Below are 27,714 nucleotides of genomic sequence, written 5' to 3'. Positions count from 1 at the left end.
TGTTTTGCCATATTTTCACTTTTCTGCCATTTAGCAAGTTCATCAGCATCAGGAGGGACTATGGTCACAAATCCATCTTGATCAGTGGAGGTCATACCAGCAGGGCAAGGAGAGGTTCCATTGAAATGGGACCATAGCTCCTTAGCTTCAATGGCAGTCTGGAAGCAAAGGGAGAAGATTGCCCAGTTCATGCCTTTGATGTCAAGCTTTTAGACATTGCCTGGGAGTGTGTTGGTGGTGATGGGGATAGTGGTGGTCATCAAGGGGAGATGAGGGTCAATTGGCAGCAAGAATATCAAAACAATGGTGAGACATCATACAGGCTATTGGAGCTTGGGGCTCATAACCTGACAAGAATCTAAGCAGATAACTCAGTCACACACAGACAGTGACAATGTCTAATATATTCACCTAAGCAGATAACTAGGTGTGCAGTAAGTATGGTAAAGTAAATGAGAAAGTATTGCACTCACCTCAGTCATGCACAGACAGCAACAATGTCTGAGGTGATGGAGTTTACAGTGCTAGACTAAATACTGTAGTTGTAACAAAAGATATGAGACAATGGGTGTTGAACCTGTCTACACATAATAAGGATTGTCTCAATGTGAGATGCATTGTGGCCTTCATGAATAACAAGAAAGATGTGAACATAAGTGCAAGACACTATAGATATAATAAGCATAAGGGCATGGAAAGTTAATTGCACATTCAGTAATAAGTGTGAAAAGGCTTAAGGCGGAAAGTGGTTCTCACGACTCGGAGTGGATGCATTCGGAACAGACTACATACAACTTGCCAAATCTAACATACTGTGATATGACAATGCTGTAGAACTGGGACTCTCTGGGGACTAGGCTGGGGTACTATAAGGTATTGTGGCAGCATAACAAAATATGTGGCAGGCTGTCACACTCTGGCAGTTCTTGGGGGGAGGTTCTGATGCCTAAATGACCTACTGACCTTAGCTGCAACAGCCCTAAAATACTTCAGTTCCAAGCTACTTATATCAGACCAAGAAGATCTGAAAAATATACAACAAGTACATAAAGCTGCATAGTCACCCAGAAAGATTTCATGACCATTTTGTGCACAGTGCTCATAGGACACTAACACTTCCCATATAGCTGTCCGAGATGGAGATATCGTACCACGAAGAGAAGCAGAACCGAAAACATGACGATGCCACCTGCAACAGTCAACAAAACATTACACGCTGAGCATTGATGTGCGCCAAAAAACAATAGCAAAGAAAAACAGAGAGCGAACGAAATGGCAACGAGGAAAACAACAGAAAAGGGACCCACCTGCGTAGAACCCTGGATCTTTAAAACCTCCAGTCCGAGCATTGATCGCGCCTGAAATTGGCGTCCCTGCCAACGTACCAAGTGCTGCAATGGTCACATACATCCCCACGCGTCGCCCCACATCATCCACATTGCCCATTGCCATAGGTGGCGCGACAACGAGGGAGACATATGTTCCGGAAGCAAAGCTGCAGCGATGCGTGCGTTAAGAACGACGTGATGTGTTCTGGAAGGGGAACGTACCCGTATGTCAGCGATATGGCAATTAGTTCCCCTTGGTTGGAAGCGTATGGCCAAGCGAAGGTGAGAATACCGGCCAGAGCTGTAAATGGCATCATGACATTGAGAGGACCTGCACTCCATATTGGTCAGGTTTAGATTGCAAAGAAGTACGTAGTACTTGCCAATGTGATCGGCGAGCAAGCCGGCAGACAACCGGCCGAACCCGGATGCCGCATTCGCGATCGCGACCAGGTAGAATGAAAAGTTGCTCGACACGCCTACCGCGTTAGCACTGACAGGTAAATAAGTCAACGCTGTAAATGAAATGAGCTAGTCACGATTATCTTGCACCCATGCACCCCTGCGAGTCTGAAGGTATGGAAATAGGTATGACTCACCAGTATATAGTCCGAGAGAGCAAGCAACCCCAGAAATGCAATAGATGGAGTACGCTGGGTTTCGAAACGCGGCTAAGTTTAGGAGTCCACCCTGGACGTTCACAGGAGGTAGTCGTCTATCTATGGTCTAGGTTTCTCGCGTCAGCGAGGCAGCAGGAACAACTCAATAAGCGTATCTCATTCACAAGATTGGCAATCCCGAGGGCAATAAGCATCATGAGTCCGAACGTGCGAATAGTCCACTTGAACCTGAGAATTACTATTAACCAAACACATCCCCCGATGAGATGAAATGAAAACACACCCTACAAGGGGTATAAGGTTTTGTCCTGCGATGGGGAACAATACTCCCCCCAGCGAAGAGCCAATAGATACGATGCCAAGGGCCCTCCCTTTGTTCTTGGAAAACCAATGAGATACGACGCTAAGAGCTGGTATGTAAATGATCCCACTGAACAACTGTCAACGGAGTTTATGAAGCTGATTATCGATGGCCTTGTAGAATGTGAAGAACTCACACCCGTGAAGAGGCCTTGTACGAGAAAAAACTGCCAATATTGCTTGCACTCTGCTGTGAGGAAGGTGCACACCACAAGCCCGCAACTAGCGATGAAACATGGAATCTTAAAATGTCCCAGATCGAAAAGCCGACCTGTTAAAAGTCCAGGAAGAAACATGATTGTGATCTAGGATGACCGCGATGGGAAGAATGAGGTGAGCAGTGAGGACGTTGAGCTTAAGCGAAACTGGACCCGCCTGTACCGATCCTATCCATGCTCTGGGCACAAATTCAGCTGGCGCGATGAAGAGATCGATACAAAAGGTGGCCTCACATAGCAGATGGACTTTCGTTGGGTAGAAGAACCCGCTCGTAATAATCTTGAAAGATCTGCGATCTGATAAGTAATAAGGCGGTAGATGACCGACAGGATGACTCACGCCCCACGTACTATTGACGTACCCCAAGCTGAGTGCGGCCTGAGTACCGTATACGACGGAAGACGACGATAATCATTTGGAGAGTGTACTTACGTGCACATCGTCGTCAGCATCGACCTACATACATATCCGCATCGATCAAGGCAAAGAATACAATAGAGCACGACAAAGAACACACGCCATGATAACCGACCAAGCTTTGAGCCCGCCATCAGGGGTCTCGCCAGCATATTTAGCATAGTTGACAGTACTGCCTTTAAATCTTCTCTCGTGTAGCTTCTGATCGTCCCGGAAGGTATCGGGCGGAGAATCGAGGGTCTTCTCATCTAACATCATCGCGTTCGCTCGACCGGATTCACTGAGGGCACAACAGACTGAAGAGGAGAAAGCTATGGGGGCTAGTTGCTAGAGTGGACACTTCCACATCCCTACCAGACGAATTTATAGAAGCGAATGATGTATTCCCAATTGCAATTGCCTGGCGGTGTCGAGCACGTGAGATTCTCTCCGGAGTGGTGGCGATTGGATTATCCAGTAGATGAAGTAGGGTGGCGACCATCATGGATCCGCTCCTCGGAGGTCAGCTGTCGGCTATACAGATAGCTGGCAGAAGGATGAACCCCCCTTAGTCATGTCGAGAACCAACGTTTCTTGCCTTACCTTGGAATGACCTTGTTCGCTGATGGAAGCACTTCAAGGCATTCAATGCACCCAATCGGCCGATCGCTTTTCGTACCCCGCTGCAGCGGAATCCCGATGCGACTTGATCAGGAGGAAAGTGAAATAAATTACTAGAATGTGTGTAGTTCGAGGGCAAACCTTCTTGCTTTCAACGAGAGAACTTTGCTTGGGTAGTAATACTAAACAATAATCACCATTTAACGATAATTTGGACGGGACGTTTAGCCTGGTCAGGTCTTGCAATGCCAACCGAAGGAGCTCTGGGACTGATGTCGCGTAGATGTGATTTCATGAGCAGTTTACAGTGGATCCGGCGGGTTGCAAGGAATAAGCATCGATACTGAAGATGACAACGCTGGCCAGTCCACCTGCGAGTTTTGTTTCTGAAAGGCCGAGTTCCCGTGCAGAGGGAATATGTTCTCATGTCGCACACGTCGTACCTCAACGAACCCGTAGATCGTCCTACCAAAATCTCCCCCCGCTACCAGCGGCGTATCGGAAAATGACACCGCTGAGTGTACTTTCGTTCGCGGGGAAGTTGAGTAGCAAATTCCACCGAAGATTTCCCGAATCTGGAGGTCAAACAACGCGGCACTCCGGCATTCACAATCCAGACTACTCGAAGAGAAGGTGGCACCCCAGACACCCCTTCGATAAAGGCGGTTCGTATTAGAACAGTGGTCCTATACCTTCAGGTGGTAGCAGCGGTTTGATTACCACACAAATCCGGGACGAACGCACCACAGAAACGATGTTTGACAAACCCCAGCAGTGTACTGATGGCACTCATTCACTTCAACTCGCCTCCTCCTCCGCATCCTCGCTAGGTTCGATATCTCGTACCTTTTTTCCTCTCCCCTTCGTTGCTCGTGTTCGTTCTCCTTTCCCCTTTGCCTGACTACCACCCATCTGTTTAGGCCGCTGCCACCGCCGCACGCACTTCCTCCATCAGCGTTTTCACCATCCCCCCATCTCCTTCCCGATCCACAATACCATTAACCCGATCAACGGTGCTGGCCGCAGTGGTGCCTGCCTGGACCTCTGCCATCCTATACAACACGCTAATCTCCGCAGCCCACACGCCATCTGGGCCCATGTCCGTGCCGTACGTTGGCGTTTCGAGGATGAGGGGAAGATCACGCATACGGGGATCGGTGAGTACAGCCCGGAATGTGAGAGAAAGGGGGCCACTTTCGGTAGAATTAGTAGCGTGTACTTAGGTGTTATGGAGAAACAAAGGACAACGTACAGCCCAATATTTTCATGTCTGTCTTTTTTGGACCCAAGAGTTGTACGTGCATCGTTGAGATGCAGACCCCGAAGGTAGGAGAGTCCCACTACATTATCGTACTCGGATACTGTAATTCATGATACGAGTGCAACCACCAACCACGTGTGAACTCACTCGTCGTGCTGCATGGGAGAAGACGGGTTAATTAGCAAGCGGTGAGACAAATGTTGGTGAGAAAAACAGACGTACTCCCACCCCGCCTGCGTGGAGATGTCATAGCCCTATTGTGAAAACATTAACACGTACGCGATCTCTATAGTCCAGTGCACATACAGCAGCATACAAATGGCCTAGGCATGTCCGTCAGGATTCGAAACTACCCACTAAAATGCGCGCTTACACGTGTCGAGACATACTCCAACCCGGTCCTTGTTTTCGACGCAATCGATGATACCCCGTAACTCTGAAAACTTAGAACCTATGACGTTCCCTGCGCCTGCCTGCATCGTAGAATGGGTTAACCGTAGAATAATATACTGACACGCAAACGATGTGGATACTTGCCATGTTCTCGATGACGATGGTGAGCCCTAGTAGTGGCCTTATGTGCTCGATTTATACATTCCGCAATCAGTGCAATGGAGTGTTCCTTCGTGGTTCGGCCAACTGTTGAACCTGGGCTAGGTACACAAGTACGAGTGAGTATGAGGGGAGTACGAAACGAGGAATCGGACTCGCTGGAAATTGTAAAACTCGAGTCCCAGCTGTTCACATCGTTGTATTTCATCTAGGAAACACTCGTAAGACTTCTCCCGTTTTTCACTACCGACGTCTATCGTGAGCTCCCCTGTTCGATCCGAAGCAGAGACGACCAAAAACACGCACTCGTCGGGATTACCGAGATTCATGAGGTAGCTTCCATGCACGAGTACGTGAGCAGGTGAATACCCGAACTCAGTCATGCGAGCTTTGAAGGTGGAGATGTTGGATTCGGTAAGAGGTGGGGCTGCCCATTTACGCTGCGATTTGACGAAGAGGGCGAACGCATTGGCACTGTGGCATGGTAACAGGCATAAATGTAAATGCAAGAATGTGGCATAACGGGTGAACTGAGGACGGGGGACATACCCGATACGAGCAGCGTTGAGGACGGCATTTTCGACACCTCCTGCAGCAGATACGTGTGGACCGACTTTCCATGGGCTGCATACACGCGTAGGGAAAACTTCTGTAGGTCACGCCCGTATCGGCCTGGTCTCGTCGTCCGTCGTCGCTTGGTAGGTGGCGGTTCAACGCTGGCCCGTCCAGGTTCGCGTTTGGTGGATGATTTTGTAGACCGCTTCGGAACTTGGGCGTCATGGTCGTTTGAAGTGGATTTGAACTGGGCTGCTGCGGCTACTCGTGTCTCCCGACGTGCTTGCACCATGTCTGGTCGACGTACAGCGATAACGCCGACACTAGTTCTGAGAGTCAATGAAAATGGCAGATGCGCTGAGTATTTGAGTGTGAGCAGCATTCCAAGTTTGACGTCATATTTGTTTGAGATGGCCCTCATCACGATATCTGGCTATCCATCCTCTGGAAAATCACAGCGGGCAGCTCAGATCAAACGACACTTCGAAGCTCGGCTGGCAGACCCATCTTATACGGGACCATCGCTGTCCATCGTTGTCCTCGACGACGACACTCTCAACATCGACCGGTCTTCTTACAATGGTATGTACTCTGATGCCCATTTATCGAATAGAAGATGAATGGGGATTCCATGTACCAGATTCGAAATCGGAAAAACCAGCTCGCGGAACGCTCTTCACAGCTGTCCAGCGCAACCTGGCTCAGAACAAGGTTGTCATTGTCGATTCGTTGAACTACATCAAGGGATTCCGGTATCAGATGTATTGTGCTGCGAGGGAGATCAAAGTCCGCGTCTGTACGGTGAGTGTCTAATGCATCCTCGTTCCATGTGTTCCTGGGGCTGACCGGGGTAGGTGTAGGTGTACGTGCTCGCTACGCCCGATCTTTGCAAGCAATGGAACAGCGAGCGCACGGATGGAAAAGCATATGCCCCAGAGACGTGCGTCATTGACTTCCTGCGCACATTACACGCTCACTCACTCACGTCACTAGCCTCGCGAACTTGCTGCAGCGCTATGAAGAGCCCTCTTCGATGGTTCGATGGGACTCCCCTCTCTTTACTGTGTCGTGGTCAGATGAAGATGTACCAGCAGACGACATTTGGAGAGCGATAACCGAAGGAGTAGTGAAACCTCCCAACACGGGAACACAAGCTGTCGGTCTGCCATCACGCAGTACACAGTCCTCCATTCTAATACTTCTCTGTCACAGGTGGCAAAAGCGCCGACTGACGCCCTGCGTACGCTCGAGCACACCACTGCCTCGGTCGTCTCTGCCCTCGTCTCCGAACAGGCCAACTCTGGCTCACTCGGCAGCACGACCACCATCACTCTCTCCCCTATACTGAAAGTCCGCATAACCCTTCCCCCACGTAATGTGACACTGTCAGAGCTGCAGAGGTTGAAGAGACAGTTTGTGACGTTGCATAAGAAGGCGATTACGCTAGGTACAACAGAGAAAGGTGCGGTGGATTGGAGTGAGCAGAGCGTTGCAGACAAGTTTGTTGTGTATCTCGAAGAGAATATGAAGCCTTGAGTTGGCGATTCTTTTTTTTTGGGGGGGAAGCGGTAACAGTTAGAAGTCTAGTCCTACAACATGATCGCTATATCGGAGGTCTGAAAGAACTATCCGGTCTGAGGATGCGTCGAGGACAGGGGTATGTAGGACTTGGCAGTGAGCCAACCAGTGGGGCACCCGGAATAGGATGCCCGATAGACGTGATACCCACAGCTAGTTTGCAAGAAATCTGGCAGGAAGGGACCGTCGTATTGGCTACCGCTCTATTCCAATCAATGCTGACTAATGCACCCCCTATCCCTTGCCTCCTGGCCACACCACCACACTTCCCCGTTACATCATGCAATGGCCCGTAGCGTAGAACAAGATGCATGTTGTGCGCTGGTACGTTTGGATGCGGGTTCTTGAGGGTGTCCAACGAAGTACACGCGTTGTGGTTACCTGATGCGATTCAGCGCGGGGGTTACAACTGGTCTGAGCAACGCCGCTCAAACCTCTGATACCCACTGGCCATGTCCTGTGTGGTGCGTGGGAACGAGTCCGCAGCCCTTCTTCCAAGGACCCAGAGACGCCCGTGCCCCTGACGACACCATGATACCACGACGAGGACGGGCACTTCTCGTGCACGCCCTGTCCATCTCTGTGATGGCCCATGGACTCTTGTTCACTCGCATGGGCCCAACCTCTGCCAGAGCATATCACCGGAAAGCCCCCATCCCATTGTACCTCACCATCCAAGCGTACGCATGCGTGCAGTTGTCACCGGGCTCACCCTCACATTCTCCGCGAATAGACTGATAGGTTCCTGGGCGTGTATGACGCTCAGTCTCATTCAGGATGTATTTCCAGGTACACGCCGATGTGCGTCCTTGGATCTGCGTGCGTTGGCTGGCTTCGTCATGGCTAACCTCTGGTTCGCAGACTTGCACCCACTGAAAAGAGCGCTATCAATGGTATTCCTACCGGTATGCCGACGTCGACTCTCCGCCTTACAAGCACTCATGTGACGCTCGCAGTTGGGCTTCGTCGTCTCGGGCGTCTACTGGTCCCTCCGCATATTCGCCCCCTCACTCATCCTCCCCGCTAAGATATCCTCCCCAACGTCGTCCTTGCCAGTAGAGGGTCTCATGAAATTGCCCTTCCTCACAGACCTCACAATGCACCTTGCACCCTTGCTCTCCCTTCTCACTGACTTTCTATTTTTCGACTCCAGGTTTTCGACTAGGCAGATGACCATCGCGCCGCTTGTGATGATTCCATATGCGATGGGGTATGCAGGAGCGCTCGAGTATTTGGCAATGCAGAACGGCTCTTGTAGGTGTTTCAGTCCTTTACCATCACCTTTCACTCCTCCGCTTTGCCTTCCTTCGCGTTTGTTTCCTTTCTCCTCGTGACTAATTAATCCTCTCCCAAAGTTCCATACCCGTTCCTCGATGCCAGTTCCCTTTCCACACGACTCGTGATCTACGTGGGTGCATCATACATGGGTCTGGGGTGCCTGTCATTCTTGAATTTCCTACACACGTTCCTCCATTTTGTAATAACAGTCGCGTGTGGTTTTAACGTTGCCGGGTGGATATATGGTGATGGATATTCAGATGATTGATCGTGTACATACCGAATTTCCATCTGAAGGATTGGAAGAAGTTACGATGATACAGTGTCTAACTTATGGCTGCTTCCAAAGACATCCGAGTAGATGATGACATGCCTAACACTCTTCTGTGATCACGGACCCTGGCTTACAGGATAACATACAAGAAAACACATTCCCGTGAGCCTGGCCGTCTTCGATTTGTCTTCTGAAGGGAGAGACGGGGGGGAAAAAAGACGGCGTATGTTTGCGTGAAGTGTAGGCGTTCCGTTCACTCTTCGCGAGTAAATCAGGTGGTTCAGACTGTACTAACAGGGGCACCATATAAGCCGGAGACCGTCGGGACCCCCATGATCAGTTATTAACCTAGATTTCAAGACCTACAGCAGCTCACTTATCCACACGACTCAACTGGGGGAACCTCGAAGCAAGCAAACGTGAGATCTCAACTCCCATTCCTCGGCTTTATCTGCTCATCTCGTTCATCCACTTCGTGCGTAATGTCATACGCACAAGAAGCGTCCATGCAGCAAACAGCAAGCCGAAAGGCGGCAAGAGCCAGCTCACAACCCACGTTCTACCAACTGTGTGTTCCAGCCGCTTCACGCTCAGTAGAACTTGCTCCTCCAGTTCAGAACGTGACCCAGAGTTATCGATGACAATGTCTGCGTACGCAATTTTGGAGGATATTGGTTGTTGAGAGGTGAGTCGAGCTGAGGCTTCGGCGTGAGTGGATTTGTCACGCGCCATGAGGCGTTGGAGCTGGATCTCCGGGGAACTGTACATGTGGTTTGTGTAGAAAAGAACATGAGAAAGATGCACGTCTAGCACCCACCAATACACCACGATAATGCGACCCATCCATTTCCAGAGTCCGCCCTCAATGAGAAGTGGTACGTCAACGACACACATACGTTCACCCCGTATCCAGCACCCAAGTATATTCCAGAGAATTGCGCGTGTTACAGCAGGATGCACGATGGAGTTCAACTTTCTTCGTTTAGTCTCGTCATTGAAGACAATGGAACCGAGCTTCTTGCGGTCGAGCGAGCCGTCAGGAAGGATGACATCAGGTCCAAAATACGCCGCTATCTTGGAGAGTGCACGGGTGCCGGGAGCGACGACCTCACGAGCGAGAACGTCGGCATCAATAATAGGGATACCAGAAGCGCTCAGAAGAGCAGAGACTGTCGATTTTCCAGTAGCTATGCCGCCCGTCAGGCCAACGACTATTGAAAATGTTAAGAACAGTGAATCGGTAGCGTTGAGAAGGAATACCGAGCATCGATGTTGGTGGTATGGTGTACGCGTGGGACCTTCACTGCTTTGCTAATTCATAAGTGCCATCTACTTCTGGCACTTGTGACTTGGTCGACGATCTATCGATTACGCTACACAACGCCGTTAACGTCTGGCACTAGCGCGAAGCCTCTTTCAAAAATACAGTCAGGTGTGTGATAAGCACCAAGGTTGACAGTGACAAAGTTATATCAAAATTGTCGCTCCATACATTTATCAAGCTATACGACGAGGAACTGCTGACAAGTTCACCAGGCTTAGGAGCACAATGTCAGCTCTGCCCGTCAGATCGGTACTAGTGCAGTAAGGTGAACCTGCGGTTAATGCGATGCCGTTGACCCTCAGGCTCCCCTTCTGTTCTCTCAGGATACAAGCAGCAAGTCAGATCAACGCTGGAGACTGCATTGAAAATGCTATGTAATGCAGAGGAGATCCGAGTTGGAGACCTTCGAATTCTGTGATTATTGTAAGTTCCTGGAAAATACTGAGCATCATGAACCGGCGGGGAACACTCACCCATTTCTGATCTCATGGAAACGTGTAATGTCACAGTGGATTCAGTTGGTACCTGGGATTGCGGTCACGTACCTCCAGGAGCTTGTGTAGAATGTCACGCAGGGCACAGTAGGGGGGTTTGCACGTATGAAGGACTGGGGACTTCGAAGGGCACCAATTACCAGCGAAGCCACCTCCCCATTTGCTTTGCCATTGTTGGCCATGGGCCCATGCCTACCTAGCACGTGGCAATCTCGTGTAATGGTCTTTTCCCGCAATTCTAGGGTGCTCGGTTCACACACCGACTATCACTCATACTTGGAGATGACGGAACTGACTCGCCTTATGCAGTCGAGCGAGCTACTAAAGGCGCACAACACACAATCATTCTCGCACGGCCCATTGGTGCATGCAAGGGCAGACGACGGTTCATGCATCCGGCTGTTTGACAATCCTTTCAGCAACCTTCTATGACATGACCACCATGAAAACTGCGCAGACTGTCTTCTGTTCCCCTTCCTCGCATCTGCAGTGACTATCGCCCCAGCTCCCCTTTGGCATCTTTCAAAGGGTGGGCAAGAGATGGTCCCGATTTTCTGCAGAGATAGCCCATGCAGTGCAATATCGATACTAGTCGGAAGACTGGGATCCGTGATGATACTGAAGTTTTCGACTCTGATGAGAGCGGGTCTTCGCACCAACGCCAGCAAAGCAGGGAGTAAGCCACTCTTTGATATTGTATTCCAGCGCGAGGTGAACTTTCTCTATGGGGTTAAGAACCGCCAGGAAGCAATATTCAAGTGTTTTATAGCGACATTACACAGCCCGGTCAACTCCAGTCGGGGGGGGGAACGATTGTCTTCTGTCGAGCTTTTGATTTGCCTAGGGAAGACTAGTGACCTCCCACGTGGTGGACAATTCGAGGACTGAGATCCGTTGGTCGTCAAAACGATTGTCTTCTGTCGAGTCTTTGATTTGCCCTGGGGAGCCTTGCACGGCGAATGGAGATTATGTAGGTGCACACACTGATCCTTACATGAATATTGAGCCAAGCAGGCGAGGGTCACGGCTCAAGAATTCGTCCGTCTCGGAAATGCTGGCAAAATGACTAATGTTTGCCTGCATAGTTTCACATCCTTTGATTTGGGACGTAAGTCATAAATATAATTCCATCCCCCAGTCATTCCTCTCTTGTAGGACATAGCGTCGAACATCAACGGATGATCATCACAAGTGGCTTCTGCAACCTTCTCAGTGGGTCTTTTGCGAATGGACTAGGCAAGTCGATGTCCTGCTGGATAACCTTCTCGACGAAGTTCATGTATGTCCATCGTAGTACTGCTGCGACAGGACATTCGTTTCACGTGGCCCGGGATATTTGTATCTGCACAATGACATCACTCGGAGGCCAGCGTCCGCGCACTTTGTCCCTATCTCTTCAAGTCTCTGTTGCACTTTGACATAAATATCGGGAAGTTGATGGGGACATATGCTCGCCATCAAGCTGGTCCATGACGGAACAGACGACAGAAATGCTATCTCGTAAGTCAACTGAATTGTCCAGTCAAATCCTCAGTTCGTCTCGCTGATTCCGCGATCCTATGGGCGATCTCAATAACAGACTTGGTATAATTTTCCACAGGGATGCGTGTGGCGTAGTAACCCATGTGAATTGTGAACAGGAGTGCTTTCAATTAAGCATATGTATCCCTGGAGAACGGGTTAATACGACCATTCATCGTATGACATAGCTTTGGCAGGTACTGAAGTACTGGGAACAGGCTATAATTCGAAGACCTTCTGTATCATGGGCGTGAAGTCAAGTTGTGCAGCTGTGATGTCCCTGTCACCGACAACAAGTTTAGAACCGCCACTATCCTTTCTTTTCAGCTTGAGCTTCTCCCGCACCGACGCCAATTTTAGTGCAGTTTCAATACCCAGATATCTGCCTTCCTCGACACTGATCGGATCAGGTCTCTGGGCTAATGCGAGAAGAGAAGGCAGTAGCCACTCCTTGATGTTATATTGCATGGCGAGCACAATCTTGTCAACGTGATCAAGATCCCCATTGCCGATATCCAGCCAAGATATGGCTGCTGTGCGAAGGTTTGTGAATTCCCACATCGTGGATAACTTGAGGACAGATATCCATTGGCCGGTGAGACCAAGCACTAGGCCCTTATTCTGCCCATGTTGTCTGGTGTGGAGAATTCATGATTAACATATAATAAAAAAAAACTGGACATCGAGCTTGGTTACCTGCACAATAGAGCCTTCAACAGGCATTCAAAATCGTCCTTGGAAACGTCGTGCAAGACTACTGGTCTTGCATCATCCTGGCCCTCTATCATCTCATTTACGGGTTGCGGGAGGAGAAACATGTCTCTGAAGACTGTCGACTCCTCTTCTAATGGCTTCCGTGGAACCCTGAACAAACAGTTTTCCACCTAATCGAAGGGTAAGAACGACAGAAAAGGCTCTAGTACACACAACGCATACTAGGAATGTGACTGTGGTAATGTAAAGCTCCGGATGCTTTGGATGCTTGGGAGAGGACATCGTACTGCTGGTCACTGAGACCAATGACGAGTGTTCCATCGATTTGAATGGATACACTTTCCACGTGTATTGGGCATGTTGCATGAAAGCTCCACACGCGTTTTCTGACGGTCCGATGCGATTTGATCGGCCCGCCTGTCCTCTTCAGTTTCAACTTGACCTGAGGGTCGTTAGTACGTTCTTTGTCCCGGGTAGTTGTGCGGATCACTGCTTGATTTTAGGACCCGTTGCAGAGCAGTATTGATAATGTCGTCGAGAGGAACAAATGTCCTATGTATCAGGAAGCTGGTAGAACCCATGAAGTTACAATAGTAGACTTCGCAGCTCCACATCCATGTAATCGTGAAAGGATGCACAAAAGTTCCTTGCATCAACTGACTTTACGTCACTTATCCGTATTTGTTGGAAAGCAAGATGAAGCCCAGATAATCCACATCTCATCTTCCCCCTCGTCCGTTTATCGCACAGCGCCATATGTAACAAGAGTGTGCAACAGACAACAGCCCAAAATTCCGGAGGGAAGAACCGAACTAGCAACCCTTGTTCGATCGTCAGTGTGCTCCAACTGCTTCAAGCATAGTCAGACCTAGTCTTCCAGCTCGAAATTTGACCTAGAATTACTAACGAGGATATTTGCATTGGGAGTTTTCGACGTTATCAGAAGCCCTCAATAAGAATCGGTACGTCGATGACACTTACGTTCTCCTCGCATCCGGCACCCAAGTATATTCCACAGGATCACGCGTGTTGTAACGATCCCGCAGGCGAGAATGCTGGAACCAGTAACAGGGATATAAGAAGCGCTCAGGAGGGCGGAGACCGTCGATTTACCAGTTGCTATACCGCCCGTGAGACGAAAGACCAACACGAAGGATAACAGTGCATCAATAGTACATACATATTGATAATGGACACTGAGCATCGATGCTGGTAGTATCCGTGGAACTTTCGTTTTGTTAACGTACGCACACGTGCGACTCGATCACTCCAACCTCCACTGGTACTCGAAGCATCTCTCAAAAGCCCAGCGGTTTCGAGTCAGACGCGACGTTATATCTGCATTAGTATATCAGTTTATGATACAGTCAGTGTATGGGTAGTAGCATCTGTTCGCCCAAGATCATGCAGGCAAGGACAAGTCACAGCGCATCTGTTCGACAGGATGAGCAACACTGTGGATAGTGTTGCAAACACCGTACGTAGAGGATATTTGAATTGGAGAACGTACGAGTTCCGCGATCGTGTAAGTTCCCGGAACACGCGGGTCATATCCAGCGTCATCGACCGGGGAAACACTCACCCTTTCTGGTCTACATAGAACTGTGGATGGCGCAGTGCACCCAGTTGACACTGCGCACTACCTCCATCGCTGGTATTGCGGTCAGATGATAAATCAGATGCTAAGAAGCGGGTAAACGTACATTGAACCGAGGGCCTGTGTTAGGTGTCGACCGCAGAGCACAACAGAGGCTTGCATATATACGGGATCTGCGACTTCGAACAACTTGACTACTTACCGGTGAAGCTCCGCTCTCCTTGCATTCCACCACCCAAGTCGTTTCTCTCATGTCCGATAGCACCGTTTCAAATAATACTAGCTACTCAAAGCCCTTGGAATTTTATACTCACACAGTCACCTTCCTCGTATGTCTCATTTCTGCCTTCTGTTCTTGTCTTCCAAAACACCCCTCTGTTAGGTGGAGGATTGTCCATTCCGGACTCCCAGGGAGCCGTTAGAGGCTGAGTCCACTGTCTTCAGGGACACGTTTCTACTCCCCCAAGGTGAATCAAAGAGAGTTTACGGTCGGAGTCCCGTTGTCCTGCGGGGCGTTTCCAAGAAGGAATTTGAAAGCTTACTACGGGCCCTCATGTACAGGTCAGTGTGCGTGCCAAGTCTCCATCTGCATTTGACACTTGCTCCTTTGCGTGCAGACGACATGGAACAAACAAGGGCTCGGATTTGGACTACGACCAATGGATGTCAGTCCTCAAGTTATCGACGACGTGGGAGTTCACTGGGTTGCGTAACGCCGCCATCGAATACTTGGATTGTCCTCTCCGGCCTCTTGACCCCATAACCAAAGTGGAATTGGCTTTACAATACAATATCCAAGAGTGGTTACTCTCGGCTCTGCTGGTGCTCGCGCGAAGATCCGCTCCGATCAGCATAGAGGAAGGGCGTCGTATTGGTTTCGAAAACGCACTGAAGTTGGCTTCGGTGAGGGAGAAACTTCGGCTGGAGACGGCCGTGGAAGAATTCCCATACATCTACCACGACGGTGGCTCGACTCGGCATGCCATTCATCAATGCAACATTGGATACGTTGCCCTCGGTGATAGGGACAAAGACGCTGAAAACCTTGACTACACTCCATTTATACGCAAAGTTTTCGGTCTATAGTCAGTTGGATATGACGTATACTAGCTATGTGGTGTGGATGTACATATGTAACGTGGTCCCTCGTCAATATTTCTACCCCCAGCACACGGTACCGAATTCCAGGGGCCCAGTCACAGTGTGCGAAAAACTGCTAGCCTCCTTCACCTAGCTGTGCCTATTTAGGCACAAGAAATATGCTGAGAATGGCGAGGAGACACGTTCCATTGCCCGTGAGTGTGATCTAGTATGAATACAGCTGCTGAGTGTCAAGTTGGTCAACCGTACTCCCAGATCAAACCACAGTCTCGCCGGTAGACTATCCTATACAGGACCAGTGCGCCGTTGTCCTTTCCAACAACATTGACTGGTTGTCTTACAATGGTACGCCGCGACTGGAGATGACATACACCGAAAAGACAATGAAGGGGAAGTCGTACACCGCGGGAAAACCAACTCGCGGAGCGCTCTTCACGGTTGTCCAACGCAACCTGGCTCAGAACAAGACTGACATCGTTGATTCGTTGAACTATATGGGGAGATTTCATTGGATGTATCGCGCTGCGACGGAGATCAACGATCGGGTCTGTATGGTGAGCGTCCAATGCATCCTCATTCCATGTTCTACTGCGGCTGACTGGGGTAGGCTTGGGTGTATTGCTCGCTACTCTCGATCTATGCAAGCAATGCAACAGCGAACGCACGGATGGCAATGCACATGCACATGCCCCCAGCGACATGCGCCATCGACCTCTTCCACATTATGTACAAGCTAACTTCACGTTACTTGCCTTGCGAATCTGGTACAACGCTATAAAGATCCCTCTTCGATGGTCCGATGGGACTATTATGTAGTGTGTGCAGTATGGTGAAAGACAGACAGCTTGTGTTCCCGTGTTGGGCCTTCAGTTATCACTCTCCAGATGCCGTCTGCTGGTCTGTCCTCATCTGTCCATGACACGGTAATGAGGGGACCTCCATTCTAACATCGCTCTACTACGGGTGGCAAAAGCCCCAACTGACGCCCTGCGTAAGCTCGAATACACAACCACTTTGATTGTCACCGCCCTCATCTCTGAACTGGCCACCTCTGGGTCTCCTGGCGGCATGACCACCATCGCTCTACCCTCCGGCGGAAAGTCCGTATAAGCCTTACCCCGCATAATGTGACACTGTCGGAGCTGCGGAGGCTGAAGAGACAGTTTGTGACGTTGCACAAGAAGGTGATTACGATGGAGAAGGGAGCGGTAGGTTGGAGTGCAGATCATTGCAGACAAATTTGTTGTGTATCTCGAGGAGAGTATTGGTGTTTCTTCTTCCGATGAGATGTCGGTGAATCAGATGACACCATGTCACGACGAGGACAGGTATTGTAGCACAATACGAAACAACTTTATCGTGCAGTTTGCGGTACCTGTATATATGATTAAATGAGGTTAGGGAATATGGAACAAGGCTGTCACAGATGGCAATCACCTTGTTCACCGTTCAAACATGTTGTTTCACATATGTACCGAAGCCCTACAGCTATAGCTCGAAGACCTTCTGTAGAAGCTCAGAACCCCCCTTGGCGTCATACCCATACACGCTCTCCAGCTTCAGTTGCTCTCGCACTGATGCCAACTTCAATGCAGTTTCAATACCTAGACGTGTGCCTTCCTCAACACTGATCGGATCAGGTCTCTGGGCCAACGCGAAAAGAGAAGGCAGTAGCCATTGCTTGATGCCATATTGCGTGGCAAGCACAATTTTTTCAACGTGGTCAAGAGTCGCATCGTTATCCAGCCAACACATGGCTGTCATGCGAAGGTTTGTAAATTCCCACATCGTGGACAACTTGAGGACAGATATCCATTGTCTGGTGAGGCTAAGTGGTAGGTCCAAATTTGGCCCAAACGCTCTGGTGTGGATAACTCATGGTCAGCATGCCATACACCAAGCTGAAAACCGGACATGGAGCTAGCTACCTGCATAATAGAACTTTCAACAGGCATTCAAAATCATCCTTGGAAACACCGTGCAAGACTACTGGTCCAGCATCATCCTGGCCCTCCATCATCTCATTTTCGGATTGCGGGAGAAGAAACATGTCTCTGAAGACTGTCGATTCCTCTTCTAATGGCTTCCGAGGAACCTTAAACAAACAATTTTCCGCCTAATTGAAGGGTGAGAATGACACAAGGGCTCTACGAGAGACACATACTAGGAACGTGATCGTGTCCATGTAAAGCTCTGGATGCTTGGAGGGCTTAGGAGCATATGTTGTTCTACTGGCCATGAGATTAACGGTGAGTGGCCCATCGCAGACGTACCCTTTTAGATATTGACTTGAATGAAGCACTCTTTTCACGTACACATATTGAGCTAGCTTCCTTGATCCATGCAAATGCGACCGTTAAGCGTTTCCATTTTTGTCTATTAGCTACACAGGCACCCAAAAGTGGGTCGTGAGCAAATTACTAATTAGTCTCAAAAACGGGACTAAATTGTGACGTGATGACTTTTTCGACTCTACCGCGCTAGTAACTGCAGTGCATGGTTTCCAGGATATCATTGGAGGTAGTAAGTGGCGCGAACTTGCTGACCTGGCCAAGTTCTGGATGGTTGTGTGGGTCACTACTTGATTTTAGGACTCTTTATGGAGGAGAGATCGCATAAGACCCAAATTTCGCCGAGAGGAACGAGGTGTTATGTAGGAGACTGTCTAGAACCCATGAAGTAACCGAAAGCAGAGTGCGTCACAGCTCTTTCTTGTAAGTGCCAAAGAATGCCCCAAAATCGTTGTATCAACCTTGCGTTACTTATCCGTATTTGTTGGCAGGTAATGTTATGAAGCCCACTCGAACCAACTAATGACCCGTGTTCGACCGTCAGTGTTCCAACCGCTTCAAGTATGGTCGGACCTGATCTTCCAGCTCGGAATGTGATCCATAGGATATTTTCATAGGCGATTTTGGACGTTATCGATCGGTAGCTAAGGAGCTCACGCGTTCTCTGGGTGAGCTTGTAAACTGTGCATTTGCTACATGGAGCTGAACACAAATATGCAAAAGACGTAGTGAAAATGTATGATGCACCTACCCACCCATTTCCAGAGACTGCCTTCAATGAGAAGTGGAACGTCAGCGATACATGTACGTTCTCACCGCTTCCAACACCCAAGTGTATTCGATAGAATCACGCGCGTTACATCAGGGTGCATTGTCCAGCTCAGCTTCGTCCGTTTATCTCGCCATTGAATACTATGGGACCAAGCTTCTTGTGGTCGAGCGAGCCGTCAAGAAGAATGACATCAGCTCCAAAATAGTCCGCTATCTTGGAGAGTGCATGGGCAACGATCTCACGAGCGTGAACGTCACATCAATGAAAGGGAGACTGGAGGCGATCTGGAGGGCCGAGAATGTCATTGACCCGTTGCTATACCGCCCGTAAGACCTTCGATTCGCTAATGTACGCATACTTGCGGCTCGACCACTCCAACCTTACGACCCGGACTGTCTCTCAAATCCCAGGGGTTTCGAGTCCACACAAGGTCATTGCAATATTGGTGCTGATATACCTATGTAAGTGCAACAACATTTTCGTCCTGTATACTTATCAAGTACGATGAGGAACTGCTGATGAGTTCACCAGGCTTACGAGCGTCGGCTCCCCGCGTCAGGTCGGTACCGTAGCTCACCCTCAGGTTCACGTCTGGCAGTATCTTCCGTTCGCCCAAGCCTATGCAGGCAAGGACAAGTCACAGCGCGTCTGTTCGATAGGATGAGCAACATTATGGGATGGTATTACAAGCACTGTGCACGGAGGATATTTGAATTTGAGAATGTACGAGTTCCGCGATCGTCTAAGTTCCCGGAACACGCGGCTGATATTCAGCGTCATGGACCGGGAAAACACTCACCCCTTTCTGGTGTACATAGAAATGGAGGATGACGCGATGCGCCCAGGGAGTTGACACAATGAACTACCTTCATTCCTGGTATTGCGGCCAGATGATAAATCAGGCACCAAGACGCGGCTGAACGTACCTAAATCAAGGCCTGCGTTGAGGGTTGAGCACAGCAGAGAGGTTTGCATATATGCGGGATCCCAGAGTTCGAACAACTTGACTACTCACCGGCAAAACCCCCCACTTTTTGCCTGCGCATCCACCACCCAAATCATTTCCCTCATGTCCGGGAGCACCGTTTCCAATAGTAGTTACTCAGAGTACCCGGAATTTTATACTCAAACAGTCACTTTCCTCGTACGCCTCGCTTCTGCCATCTGTTCTCATCTTCTAACAAACCCCTCTACTAGGTGGATGGCTGTCTGTTCCGGATTTCCAGGGAGCCATTAGAGGCTGAGTCCACTGTCTTCAGGGACATGTTTCTACTCCCGCAAGGTGAATCTGGGACAGTCGAGGGGCAGAATGATACCTGTCCCGTGGTCCTGCGAGGCGTTTCCAAGAAGGAATTTGAAAGTTTACTACGTGCCCTCATGTACAGGTCAGCGTGGGTGCCGAGTCTCCATCCATATTTAACACTTGTTCTCTCACACCAGACAACATGGAACAAACAGGGGCTCAGATTTGGACTACGACCAATGGGTCTCAGTCCTCAAGTTATCGACGATGTGGGAGTTCACTGGGCTGCGTAATGCTGCAATCAGATACTTGGATCATCCTCTACGACCTCTTGACCCCATAAGCAAGGTGGAGCTGGCTTTACAATACAACATTGAAGAGTGGTTACTCCCTGCTCTGCTAGTACTCGCACGAAGATCCGCTCCAATCAGCATAGAAGAAGGGCGTCGTATTGGGTTCGAAAACGCACTGAAGTTGGCTTCAGTGCGAGAGAAATTTCGGCTGGAGACGGTTGTGGAGCAATTCACATGCACGTACTACCCCGGGGCTCTCCACCGGTACAACACTCAATACCTTGTCGTCGGCGACAGGGACCAAAAAGCTGAAAACCTTGACTATACTCTGTTCATACGCAAAGCTTTCGACCTATAGTCGTTGGATACGACTACTGCCTCATTGGTGTGTACGTAATGTGGTCCCTTATCTATGCATCAAATCTCCCGGCAGTGGTATCGAATTCCAGGAGCCCAGGTATGCAAAACACTAGTAGCGTCTATCTATCTAATTAGGTACTAGAACGCACTGAGGATGCAAACTCTATACGAAACCTGGGGAGGAACTTTCTATCGTGCATAATTTAGTATGGATGCAGCTGCTTAACCGTAGGGGAAAGAGACTTGTGAAGATTGTCCATTTTCTAGTTGTTAAGCCGCCTTATATGTATATTGAGACTGAATACCGAGTATGTGACTTTCGTTTTGCTAATTATAATACCGTGTATTTTGTCAACCTCACTAGTACGAAGCATCTCTAAAAAAAAATCCAGCCAAGTGTATAATAAGCATCAAGATTGCCGTTGACAAGTATTACAAGACCGTCGTCCCACTTACGAGGAGTTCACCACTGTAATCACCAGGAATTACGAGCATTAGCTCTGTGCATTATATGGGTACCGGTGCAGTAAAGCGAACTCGCGGTCAACTGCTGACCTGCAGTCGCCTGCAAGCTCGCCTACTGTTCGCCCAAGATACAAGCGACAAGTCACAGAAAATCTGTTCAACATGATGAGCAACACGGTGGAAGCATTGGGTAATACAGAAGAGATCTGGATTTTGCGATTACAGTAAGTCACTGGAAACACGCTGATATTCAGCGTAACGAGCTGGGGAATGTTCACCCTTCTGTTGTCTACATAAACATGTCTAATGTCGCGGTGTACTTGGTCGACATCCGGAATTGTGGACAGTCCATAAATCAGGTGCTAACATACGACTGGTCGTACCTTCAAGGATCTATTTAGAGCGTCACACAGAAGGCAGTGGGAAGGTTTGCATGAGTGTAGGATCTCGGACTTCGAACAAGACGCTGACCTCAGGCGAAGCCCCTATTTTTCCCTGACACGATTAGCCATGCACGGCGCATGGTAAGCTCGTGCGGTGATCTTCTGCCACAATCCTAGGGTGTTCAGTTCACGTGTGGACCACCACTCGATACCGTCTGTACGCCTCGCTGGACTCGCACGTTCAACACCCAGGTCGTTTCTCCCATGTTTGACAGCACCGATTCAACTACAGCTAGTAGCTACTCAAAGCACTCAGAATTTTATACTCACACAATTACCTTCCTCGTACGTCTCGCTTCTGCCTTCTGTTCTCATATTCTAACGCGCCACTCTACTAGGTAGAGGATTCGCTGTTCCGGATTTCCAGGGAGCCGTTAGAGGCCGAGTCCACTGTCTTCAGGGACATGTTTCTACTCCCCCGAGGTTAATCCGAGACAGTTGAAGGTCAGAGTGATACGTGCCCCGTGATTCTGCAAGGCATTTCTAAGAAGGAATTTGAGAGTTTGTTGCGAGCCCTCATGTACAGGTCAGTGTGTGCAGTCACGTAGTTTATACCCGTACTTGACGTTCGTGCCATGCACCAGAAAACATGGGACAAATAGGGGTTTGGATTTGGACTGCGACCAATGGATCTCGGTCCTCAAGTTGTCTACGATGTGGGAGTTCGTCGGGTTGCGTAATGCTGCCATTCAACATTTAGATATTCCTTCCGAGCTGGTCGACCCCATAGACAAAGTGGTGCTCGCTTTGCAGTACAACATCAGAGAGTGGCTACTCCCCGCTTTTCTGGCGCTAGCCAAAAGACCCACACCGATCAGTATAGAAGAAGGGCGTCGTATCGGTTTCGAAAACGCGCTGAAGTTGGCTTCAGTGCGAGAGAAACTTCGGCTAGTAATGGTCGTGGAAGAATTCACATTCACCTACAAGAGTTGTACTCGGACGCAGAAATACAACACTCGATGCCTTGTCCTCGGCGATAGGGACAAAGAAGCTGAAAACCTCGACTACACCCCGTTCATACGCGAAGTTTTTGGTCTATAGTTGTAGGATATTGTAAGCGTACACTTACCGCTTGTCACACTCACGCACCACCCGCGCTCACGCTATCGCTTCACACTAGATCACGTCTCCTGTCGCGCCCTTGTCTGGGCATGTGGATCCCTCCTGCTGTGTTGTACTGTTTGGATCCTGGGGGTACAGGGCATCTCTTCTTTTCCCTCTTTCTCTCTCTCTCTCAATCATCTTGCATCAGAGCATACGCTCGGTTGTTCAATCCCACACGCCTGTCAACGTTCCGTCGTTGTTGTGATTCGTCCTGAGTGTGCTCACCCCTACCGTGGTGAGTTCCAGATATGACTACTACCTGCCTGGTGCGTATATAACCTGGTCCTTCATCTACTTCCGGCAGCGGTATCGAATTCCGGGAGCCTGTGTATGCTAGCACTCCTGCGCGAGGAGAGATCTCATGCCAGTACCATTTGATAGCTGCAGGACGTAAGTGGAGACACGTCCAGAAACGTAGTCCGCAGCTATTTCCGCAAGTCACCTTATATTGGGAATCGATGCGGTGACGTTAAGGGCGTGGGTGACTCATCGACACCGCTCGGCCCGGGCCCACGAGTAGAGTCTGGGCCCTACTAACGATAGCATACTCCCGTAGCAGAGGTTACTTGTGCGGTACGTATGCATACATACAGTGTTCTCCACTACAACCGACCCACTTGTAAATACGAGAACGACTACTGATTACGTTTCAGTCAATCCTGGAAGGATTGACCAAGGTCCGAGTTGGGGTCTACGTGCAGTCACTATTCACCGAATCGTGCTGACACTTACTAGTATTCGCGTTGTTCAGATCTATTTATTCCAGTAATTGTGATGAGCACGGATGTATTGACAGAGAAGATACGACTCACTCCCTCCACACTGCCACATACAAATGTCTTGTGAGCGGGGAAAAACCTAAACCCCGATACCTCTAGGCCGGCCCTGTCTAACGCTTACATTTGAATCTTTATGCCACGGCGACTACAGAGGCTTGAATGTGCCAAACGCCAGAGATTGCTGGTGTTTTCGTAAGAAGGGGGTTTTCATACGGACACCCCTTCCACTCACCCAAACGCAAGCTCAAGGGCACATACATAGACCGACAAAAATATATTCACACCAACCTTTACCTCGTTCGCATCCATCTGCACGTAACTTACGATTTCAAAGTGGAAAAGCAGAGAAAAACATATAGGTGAAGTAGGAAGCGTGATTGGACGGGAAAAAAAGACCGACCGTACATGTAGACAAACCTTTTTCCAATCTGTCCATTCGTACAATTGTTACGATACCGCAGGGGGATAGTGCAGGATGAGAGGGGGGTTGCGAGAGTTTGTGTAGGGGATGACGAAAGGGAAGGGAGAAGGGAGTATGGTCAAGACAACAAAACAAAGACAGGCACCGCACCGGGAACCACGATCTCCAAGAACATCCGCCACTTTACCAACTTCCAGCGCAAAGTACGTTGGATGTCTCGCACAGCATGAGGGGATGGGAGACGGGTGGAATATATGATAGAGGAAAAGAAACCATGAGTGTGGAAGCTCGCGTGGTGAAGAAGTAGGTGGATGGGACGGACTGATAAGTCTTTCTCCACCGTCGTTGGTATTCATCGTCCAACTTCCACCGACCGACTCTTTTTCCCCATACCGTTACCGTTCCCGACACCCACGATTACCGCCCGTTGCAACAGACCGGCCCTAGCTGGAAAGATAAAACGAAAAATAACGAGGAGACCCGCACAAAGTGACCCATCACAACGAAACAAGATTGACCAAACACCACCTCTCCCACTCCACTTTCGTCGGTAAGCGTATGTATGCACGCACACAGTCAGAGGAAATCCTCCGCGCGTGCACGTTTCTTCCCGCGAAATTCTTCTGTGCCACTGGCCATTTGATCTTGCGATGGTGTGGTATTCGTTGCATCGCTGGCAAAGTAGTACTTCGCAGTGCGTCCACGCTTCTCCTCCTGTGAGCACAAAAAAAGGGTGCACCCGTGAGCGAGCCATGGCCAAAACAGACGAAGTGAGAGTGAAAAACGCAGTACATACAGGAGAGAAATTAGGATCTGCATATTTCAAGTCGGTCTTCTTCTTGAAAGGTCCATACTTCTGCTCGAGAGCAGGATTAGGAAGTACAAGTGGCGGTGGAAGGGACACCGCCGGTGGCTGTGGTGCTGTGGCTGCGGGAGGCACAAGCCCTGGAGGTGGAGCTGAAGCAGGCGTCCCATTCATAGACGCGACTGGCGAGGATGAGCTCGCAGGCACGAAGGTGGGCGGCGGAAGAGGCGGACGGGAAACCCCAGGGGGGAATGGTGGTGCACCTGGGGGAAGCATTCCAGGTGGCGGCAGCAGACCAGGAGGCGGCATAGGGAAACCAGGGGGTGGAGGACTGGAAAGTAGAATTAGCTATGAACAACAGTAAAAGCCACATGACAAGACATACCCGGGAGGGAATCCGGGCATGCCGGGGAATGGGGAAGCCATTGGAGGGACACCTGGGAACGGTCCTGGAGGGAGAACACCGGGCATGAACGGTGGCGGAGAAATGCCGGGAAGCCCAGGAGGGGGCGAGGCACCTAGAGGGGTGATGCCAGGAGTAGGAGCAGGTGGTACAGCATATGCGGTCGGAGCGGCATTGTAAACTGCAGCGGTTGCCTCTGGAGCAGGAGCAGCAGCCGGAGCATCGCTCGATGCACCCATGAGTGCCTTGTGGGCTTCCAATTGGGCACGCAGCTCATCCTCCGAAAGAGGTCGGTTGTCGATCTTGGGACGCTTTGGTTGGGGTTGGGAAATGGAACCCGCAGCGAGGCCAAGTTCGATTTCCTTGCGGCGTTTATAGTCTGCGACGTCAGGTGCAGGAATACCTTCCATACCAAAGATTTCCACCTCATAGCCGTCCCGACCGGGCAATGCGTTCTCAATTCGAGGGAGGCTGAGGCGGATCAGCAAGATGGAAGGATAGATAGGAACACGACTGCGCACTTTTCTGGTTCGAGTTTATGCACTTGCTGAATGTGAACTGCAAGACCACCGGCAGTATTCAGACGGCGAGGACACATGCCACACTTGAAGTGTTTCGCCTTTTGATGTTGCATGAGGACTGGAAGGCGTCAGTGAGCGGCACACAGCAGACGCCAGACGAGTAGGCTGACCTTTTTCATCTTCAAACTCACGCTCGCAGTACCAACACCAAGGACGAAGAACCTGGATATTTCGTTAAGTAGGATGTTTTATTATCGGGTTGATCGGTGTCGGTTTTGACTTACTTGCTTGCTCTTTTTCTTTGCCATCGGGGTCGGAATGCGTGGATGCAAGGAAAAGGAACACAAAACAAAAGAATATTTCTGTGACAGGCGTGGGAACACAATAAGCACAGCCACAGGGCAAGGGTTCCATGTCTCAGTAACTAGAAGACCACCGTACAAGGACCCTGGGTCAATAAGATCCGGTACACTATCCTCTCACAAGCGGAAAACTTCCATGTTGTCGCGATCGACCAGTTGGACATTTTGTACCTCAGAACTGAACAGCGATTCGTGTGTCTTCTTGATCCACATTGCATACTCCTGCTGACGTACCTGCACAGCCGACGTGAGAGGCATATCGCATTCACCCCTAAATATGTTCCTCCTCTCCCTCCTAAGCTTGCTGTGTCGATCGTGTCCTGGCGACCTTCGCGAGAGTCATTGCGAAATATACCCTCTCCGAAGCCGGTGGCATTGATGTCACTCCCAGACCCTCCGGCAGTGTCCTCATCGGTAGGTATGACTTTACTACCCAACAACCCTCCGAATGCAGAGTCGTAGCCGCCTTCCTCCTTGCCGATGCAGAAGGGAACGAGGACAGCACCTCCGAGCCCTTCACATTCTTGACTGGTGCAACCATCGCATCCGTATTTTTCGCTTGCACCCTCTGCATCCTCGTATACGTCACCCCTGAACGTACTCGTCTCAGCACCTCATCCGCCCCGATCTTCACATCGCCGCGTGTCCCACTCAGTCCCTCTTGTCGAGTACGATTCATCGTTGCTCTCACCACCACCTTTCTCTCCTCGTTCACCGGCGTTCTCAGACAGTGGAGCGGACACACATAAGCTTCATCACCAGCATCGCGCGTCTTCACCTGCGCACTCAGAAAGTACCATCTCATCAGCCAGAACGCGGAGTAGAATGGATGCGTTAGCTTGTCTAGAAGGTAGGGGAAAATTGGGAGTGCGGGGCCATGGGCGTGGAGATGGACGCTGAATGAGTAACTTCATGAGTATGAGCGACGGCGAGGACGAAGAGGGTGACGGTGAGAGCAACCGACGGGATATAATTGTTACTCGCCCTCGGGGAGAGGAGATACGGCTCGCGCCGACCATTTGTGTTGAGGACATAGGCTTGATGGGGGACGTCGAGGATGAAGGAGCTGAGGAAGGGCAGAGCCCTTCCAATTCTTCGTGTCTCTTCGTGAGCAACAAAGTACGGCCTGGACCAGACGATAATCAGCGTATCCGGAAAGGATTCTCGCCCTCACCTGCACTGTCTGTACCGTTATTTTTATCCGGGACGACGCTCGTTGTTGGGCCTTCTGCGTCGGCAAGCAGTTCGTCCCTTCCCGCCATGTCGACCTCGGCGCCAGCTGCATCCTACCTTGTAGGTAATGTTGTCGGAGCTTCACCTGCCTCCACAGCCATGTCTTGCAGACGCAAACGACGGAGTACGCTTGAATCATCGTTTCCTCTGCGTAGTTCCATCGATCTGAAGGCCGATCCAGACGAGCGCGTGTCTTCGTGGAAGTGGAGAAGTTTTATCGAGATTGGCATTGCCTGATTGTAAATCCCTCTTGCGACGTGGTATGATCTTTCCCCCACGATGTTTCTTACTGTTCGTATTCTATCTAGCTATCCTATTCACTTTGCTTACCGGATACACGGGATGTATCCAAATTACCCTCATCCATTCCGTTGACTTTTGATTTCCTTAGACACTTCTAATTGTGGTATCTTACGCATTATTCTG

General features: G+C 49.9%; 14 protein-coding genes across 14 annotated transcripts; 7 read left to right on the top strand and 7 right to left on the bottom strand.

Annotated features, from left to right (window-relative positions):
- Positions 1-758: 758 nt before the first annotated feature.
- On the bottom strand, positions 759-3,548 carry F5J12DRAFT_333623 (MFS general substrate transporter). The gene is made up of 14 exons (XM_051738943.1): positions 3,527-3,548; positions 3,045-3,469; positions 2,960-2,983; positions 2,867-2,894; positions 2,761-2,816; positions 2,684-2,705; positions 2,446-2,613; positions 2,232-2,386; positions 2,113-2,176; positions 1,928-2,054; positions 1,712-1,843; positions 1,551-1,659; positions 1,308-1,495; positions 759-1,189 (listed from the first exon to the last, which is right to left on the bottom strand). Exons 2-14 carry the CDS (start codon positions 3,200-3,202, stop codon positions 1,110-1,112), a joined length of 1,311 nt encoding a protein of 436 aa, XP_051596999.1. The 5' UTR covers positions 3,203-3,469; positions 3,527-3,548; the 3' UTR covers positions 759-1,109.
- Positions 3,549-4,342: 794 nt separating this feature from the next.
- Positions 4,343-6,137, bottom strand: F5J12DRAFT_906941 (xylose isomerase-like protein; the record flags this gene model as incomplete). Its single annotated transcript, XM_051748846.1, is given in 12 exon segments — positions 4,343-4,468; positions 4,488-4,737; positions 4,797-4,905; positions 5,020-5,059; positions 5,112-5,128; positions 5,179-5,278; positions 5,343-5,368; positions 5,400-5,458; positions 5,517-5,600; positions 5,664-5,831; positions 5,907-5,970; positions 5,990-6,137. 12 exon segments carry the CDS (start codon positions 6,135-6,137, stop codon positions 4,343-4,345), a joined length of 1,191 nt encoding a protein of 396 aa, XP_051596998.1.
- A 185-nt stretch (positions 6,138-6,322) lies between these two features.
- F5J12DRAFT_725154 (chromatin associated protein KTI12) lies at positions 6,323-7,448 on the top strand (the record flags this gene model as incomplete). The annotated part of the gene is made up of 5 exons (XM_051741602.1): positions 6,323-6,494; positions 6,553-6,713; positions 6,773-6,852; positions 6,906-7,068; positions 7,125-7,448. The coding sequence occupies 5 exons, from the start codon at positions 6,323-6,325 to the stop codon at positions 7,446-7,448; spliced, it is 900 nt and encodes a 299-aa protein (XP_051596997.1).
- A 213-nt stretch (positions 7,449-7,661) lies between these two features.
- On the top strand, positions 7,662-9,288 carry F5J12DRAFT_333745 (FAR-17a/AIG1-like protein-domain-containing protein). The gene is made up of 4 exons (XM_051738944.1): positions 7,662-8,170; positions 8,224-8,395; positions 8,447-8,744; positions 8,846-9,288. The coding sequence occupies exons 1-4, from the start codon at positions 7,875-7,877 to the stop codon at positions 9,034-9,036; spliced, it is 957 nt and encodes a 318-aa protein (XP_051596996.1). The 5' UTR covers positions 7,662-7,874; the 3' UTR covers positions 9,037-9,288.
- A 185-nt stretch (positions 9,289-9,473) lies between these two features.
- F5J12DRAFT_851008 (dephospho-CoA kinase-domain-containing protein) lies at positions 9,474-10,333 on the bottom strand. The gene is made up of 3 exons (XM_051746535.1): positions 10,303-10,333; positions 9,860-10,253; positions 9,474-9,802 (listed from the first exon to the last, which is right to left on the bottom strand). Exons 1-3 carry the CDS (start codon positions 10,307-10,309, stop codon positions 9,490-9,492), a joined length of 714 nt encoding a protein of 237 aa, XP_051596995.1. The 5' UTR covers positions 10,310-10,333; the 3' UTR covers positions 9,474-9,489.
- Positions 10,334-12,600: 2,267 nt separating this feature from the next.
- F5J12DRAFT_895763 (uncharacterized protein) lies at positions 12,601-13,377 on the bottom strand (the record flags this gene model as incomplete). Its single annotated transcript, XM_051747869.1, has 3 exons — positions 12,601-13,015; positions 13,078-13,265; positions 13,318-13,377. The coding sequence occupies 3 exons, from the start codon at positions 13,375-13,377 to the stop codon at positions 12,601-12,603; spliced, it is 663 nt and encodes a 220-aa protein (XP_051596994.1).
- Positions 13,378-14,943: 1,566 nt separating this feature from the next.
- F5J12DRAFT_895762 (uncharacterized protein) lies at positions 14,944-15,778 on the top strand (the record flags this gene model as incomplete). The annotated part of the gene is made up of 3 exons (XM_051747868.1): positions 14,944-15,021; positions 15,075-15,253; positions 15,310-15,778. 3 exons carry the CDS (start codon positions 14,944-14,946, stop codon positions 15,776-15,778), a joined length of 726 nt encoding a protein of 241 aa, XP_051596993.1.
- Positions 15,716-16,621, top strand: F5J12DRAFT_850976 (uncharacterized protein). The gene is made up of 4 exons (XM_051746534.1): positions 15,716-15,777; positions 15,861-15,866; positions 15,941-16,347; positions 16,401-16,621. Exons 3-4 carry the CDS (start codon positions 16,156-16,158, stop codon positions 16,569-16,571), a joined length of 363 nt encoding a protein of 120 aa, XP_051596992.1. The 5' UTR covers positions 15,716-15,777; positions 15,861-15,866; positions 15,941-16,155; the 3' UTR covers positions 16,572-16,621.
- Positions 16,622-17,281: 660 nt separating this feature from the next.
- F5J12DRAFT_895761 (uncharacterized protein) lies at positions 17,282-18,032 on the bottom strand (the record flags this gene model as incomplete). The annotated part of the gene is made up of 3 exons (XM_051747867.1): positions 17,282-17,654; positions 17,722-17,909; positions 17,958-18,032. 3 exons carry the CDS (start codon positions 18,030-18,032, stop codon positions 17,282-17,284), a joined length of 636 nt encoding a protein of 211 aa, XP_051596991.1.
- A 1,738-nt stretch (positions 18,033-19,770) lies between these two features.
- F5J12DRAFT_333967 (uncharacterized protein) lies at positions 19,771-20,835 on the top strand. Its single transcript, XM_051738945.1, has 3 exons — positions 19,771-20,000; positions 20,054-20,241; positions 20,297-20,835. The coding sequence occupies exons 1-3, from the start codon at positions 19,926-19,928 to the stop codon at positions 20,748-20,750; spliced, it is 717 nt and encodes a 238-aa protein (XP_051596990.1). The 5' UTR covers positions 19,771-19,925; the 3' UTR covers positions 20,751-20,835.
- Positions 20,836-21,864: 1,029 nt separating this feature from the next.
- F5J12DRAFT_895759 (uncharacterized protein) lies at positions 21,865-22,701 on the top strand (the record flags this gene model as incomplete). Its single annotated transcript, XM_051747866.1, has 4 exons — positions 21,865-21,945; positions 21,999-22,083; positions 22,138-22,186; positions 22,245-22,701. The coding sequence occupies 4 exons, from the start codon at positions 21,865-21,867 to the stop codon at positions 22,699-22,701; spliced, it is 672 nt and encodes a 223-aa protein (XP_051596989.1).
- A 2,416-nt stretch (positions 22,702-25,117) lies between these two features.
- Positions 25,118-25,818, bottom strand: F5J12DRAFT_725189 (uncharacterized protein; the record flags this gene model as incomplete). Its single annotated transcript, XM_051741608.1, has 2 exons — positions 25,118-25,643; positions 25,694-25,818. Coding segments are annotated over 2 exons (651 nt in total), but the record flags the coding sequence as incomplete, so codon positions are not given.
- Positions 25,819-26,141: 323 nt separating this feature from the next.
- On the bottom strand, positions 26,142-27,184 carry F5J12DRAFT_850932 (uncharacterized protein). Its single transcript, XM_051746533.1, has 2 exons — positions 26,298-27,184; positions 26,142-26,247 (listed from the first exon to the last, which is right to left on the bottom strand). The coding sequence occupies exon 1, from the start codon at positions 26,858-26,860 to the stop codon at positions 26,351-26,353; it is 510 nt and encodes a 169-aa protein (XP_051596987.1). The 5' UTR covers positions 26,861-27,184; the 3' UTR covers positions 26,142-26,247; positions 26,298-26,350.
- Positions 26,737-27,635, top strand: F5J12DRAFT_333546 (uncharacterized protein). The gene has a single exon (XM_051738942.1). The coding sequence runs from the start codon at positions 26,956-26,958 to the stop codon at positions 27,523-27,525; it is 570 nt and encodes a 189-aa protein (XP_051596986.1). The 5' UTR covers positions 26,737-26,955; the 3' UTR covers positions 27,526-27,635.
- Positions 27,636-27,714: the final 79 nt, after the last annotated feature.

Source organism: Pisolithus orientalis (genome assembly GCF_024613125.1).
Source record: "Pisolithus orientalis strain OTSU chromosome Unknown F5J12scaffold_33, whole genome shotgun sequence".
Lineage (NCBI taxonomy): Eukaryota > Fungi > Basidiomycota > Agaricomycetes > Boletales > Pisolithaceae > Pisolithus > Pisolithus orientalis.
Note: the sequence above shows the minus strand (reverse complement) of the source record. Positions and strands in the feature narration are given on the sequence as shown.

Excerpts from the sequence above, each read along its gene's own strand:
- F5J12DRAFT_333623 (XM_051738943.1), bottom strand. The coding sequence starts at position 3,202 with ATGATGTTAGATGAGAAGACCCTCGATTCTCCGCCCGATACCTTCCGG. Across the intron at positions 2,895-2,959 it reads ATGCTGACGACGATGTGCAC|CTTGGGGTACGTCAATAGTA; the intron begins GTAAGTACACTC and ends GGCCGCACTCAG. Across the intron at positions 2,817-2,866 it reads ACGTCAATAGTACGTGGGGC|ATCTTTCAAGATTATTACGA; the intron begins GTGAGTCATCCT and ends ATCAGATCGCAG.
- F5J12DRAFT_333745 (XM_051738944.1), top strand. The coding sequence starts at position 7,875 with ATGCGATTCAGCGCGGGGGTTACAACTGGTCTGAGCAACGCCGCTCAA. Across the intron at positions 8,396-8,446 it reads TATCAATGGTATTCCTACCG|TTGGGCTTCGTCGTCTCGGG; the intron begins GTATGCCGACGT and ends TGACGCTCGCAG. Across the intron at positions 8,745-8,845 it reads GGCAATGCAGAACGGCTCTT|TTCCATACCCGTTCCTCGAT; the intron begins GTAGGTGTTTCA and ends CCTCTCCCAAAG.
- F5J12DRAFT_851008 (XM_051746535.1), bottom strand. Across the intron at positions 9,803-9,859 it reads CGCATTATCGTGGTGTATTG|TTCCCCGGAGATCCAGCTCC; the intron begins GTGGGTGCTAGA and ends CCACATGTACAG.
- F5J12DRAFT_850976 (XM_051746534.1), top strand. The coding sequence starts at position 16,156 with ATGACATACACCGAAAAGACAATGAAGGGGAAGTCGTACACCGCGGGA. Across the intron at positions 16,348-16,400 it reads TCAACGATCGGGTCTGTATG|GCTTGGGTGTATTGCTCGCT; the intron begins GTGAGCGTCCAA and ends TGACTGGGGTAG.
- F5J12DRAFT_333967 (XM_051738945.1), top strand. The coding sequence starts at position 19,926 with ATGTCCGGGAGCACCGTTTCCAATAGTAGTTACTCAGAGTACCCGGAA. Across the intron at positions 20,001-20,053 it reads CTCAAACAGTCACTTTCCTC|GTGGATGGCTGTCTGTTCCG; the intron begins GTACGCCTCGCT and ends CCCCTCTACTAG. Across the intron at positions 20,242-20,296 it reads CTACGTGCCCTCATGTACAG|ACAACATGGAACAAACAGGG; the intron begins GTCAGCGTGGGT and ends CTCTCACACCAG.
- F5J12DRAFT_850932 (XM_051746533.1), bottom strand. The coding sequence starts at position 26,860 with ATGAGATGGTACTTTCTGAGTGCGCAGGTGAAGACGCGCGATGCTGGT.
- F5J12DRAFT_333546 (XM_051738942.1), top strand. The coding sequence starts at position 26,956 with ATGAGTAACTTCATGAGTATGAGCGACGGCGAGGACGAAGAGGGTGAC.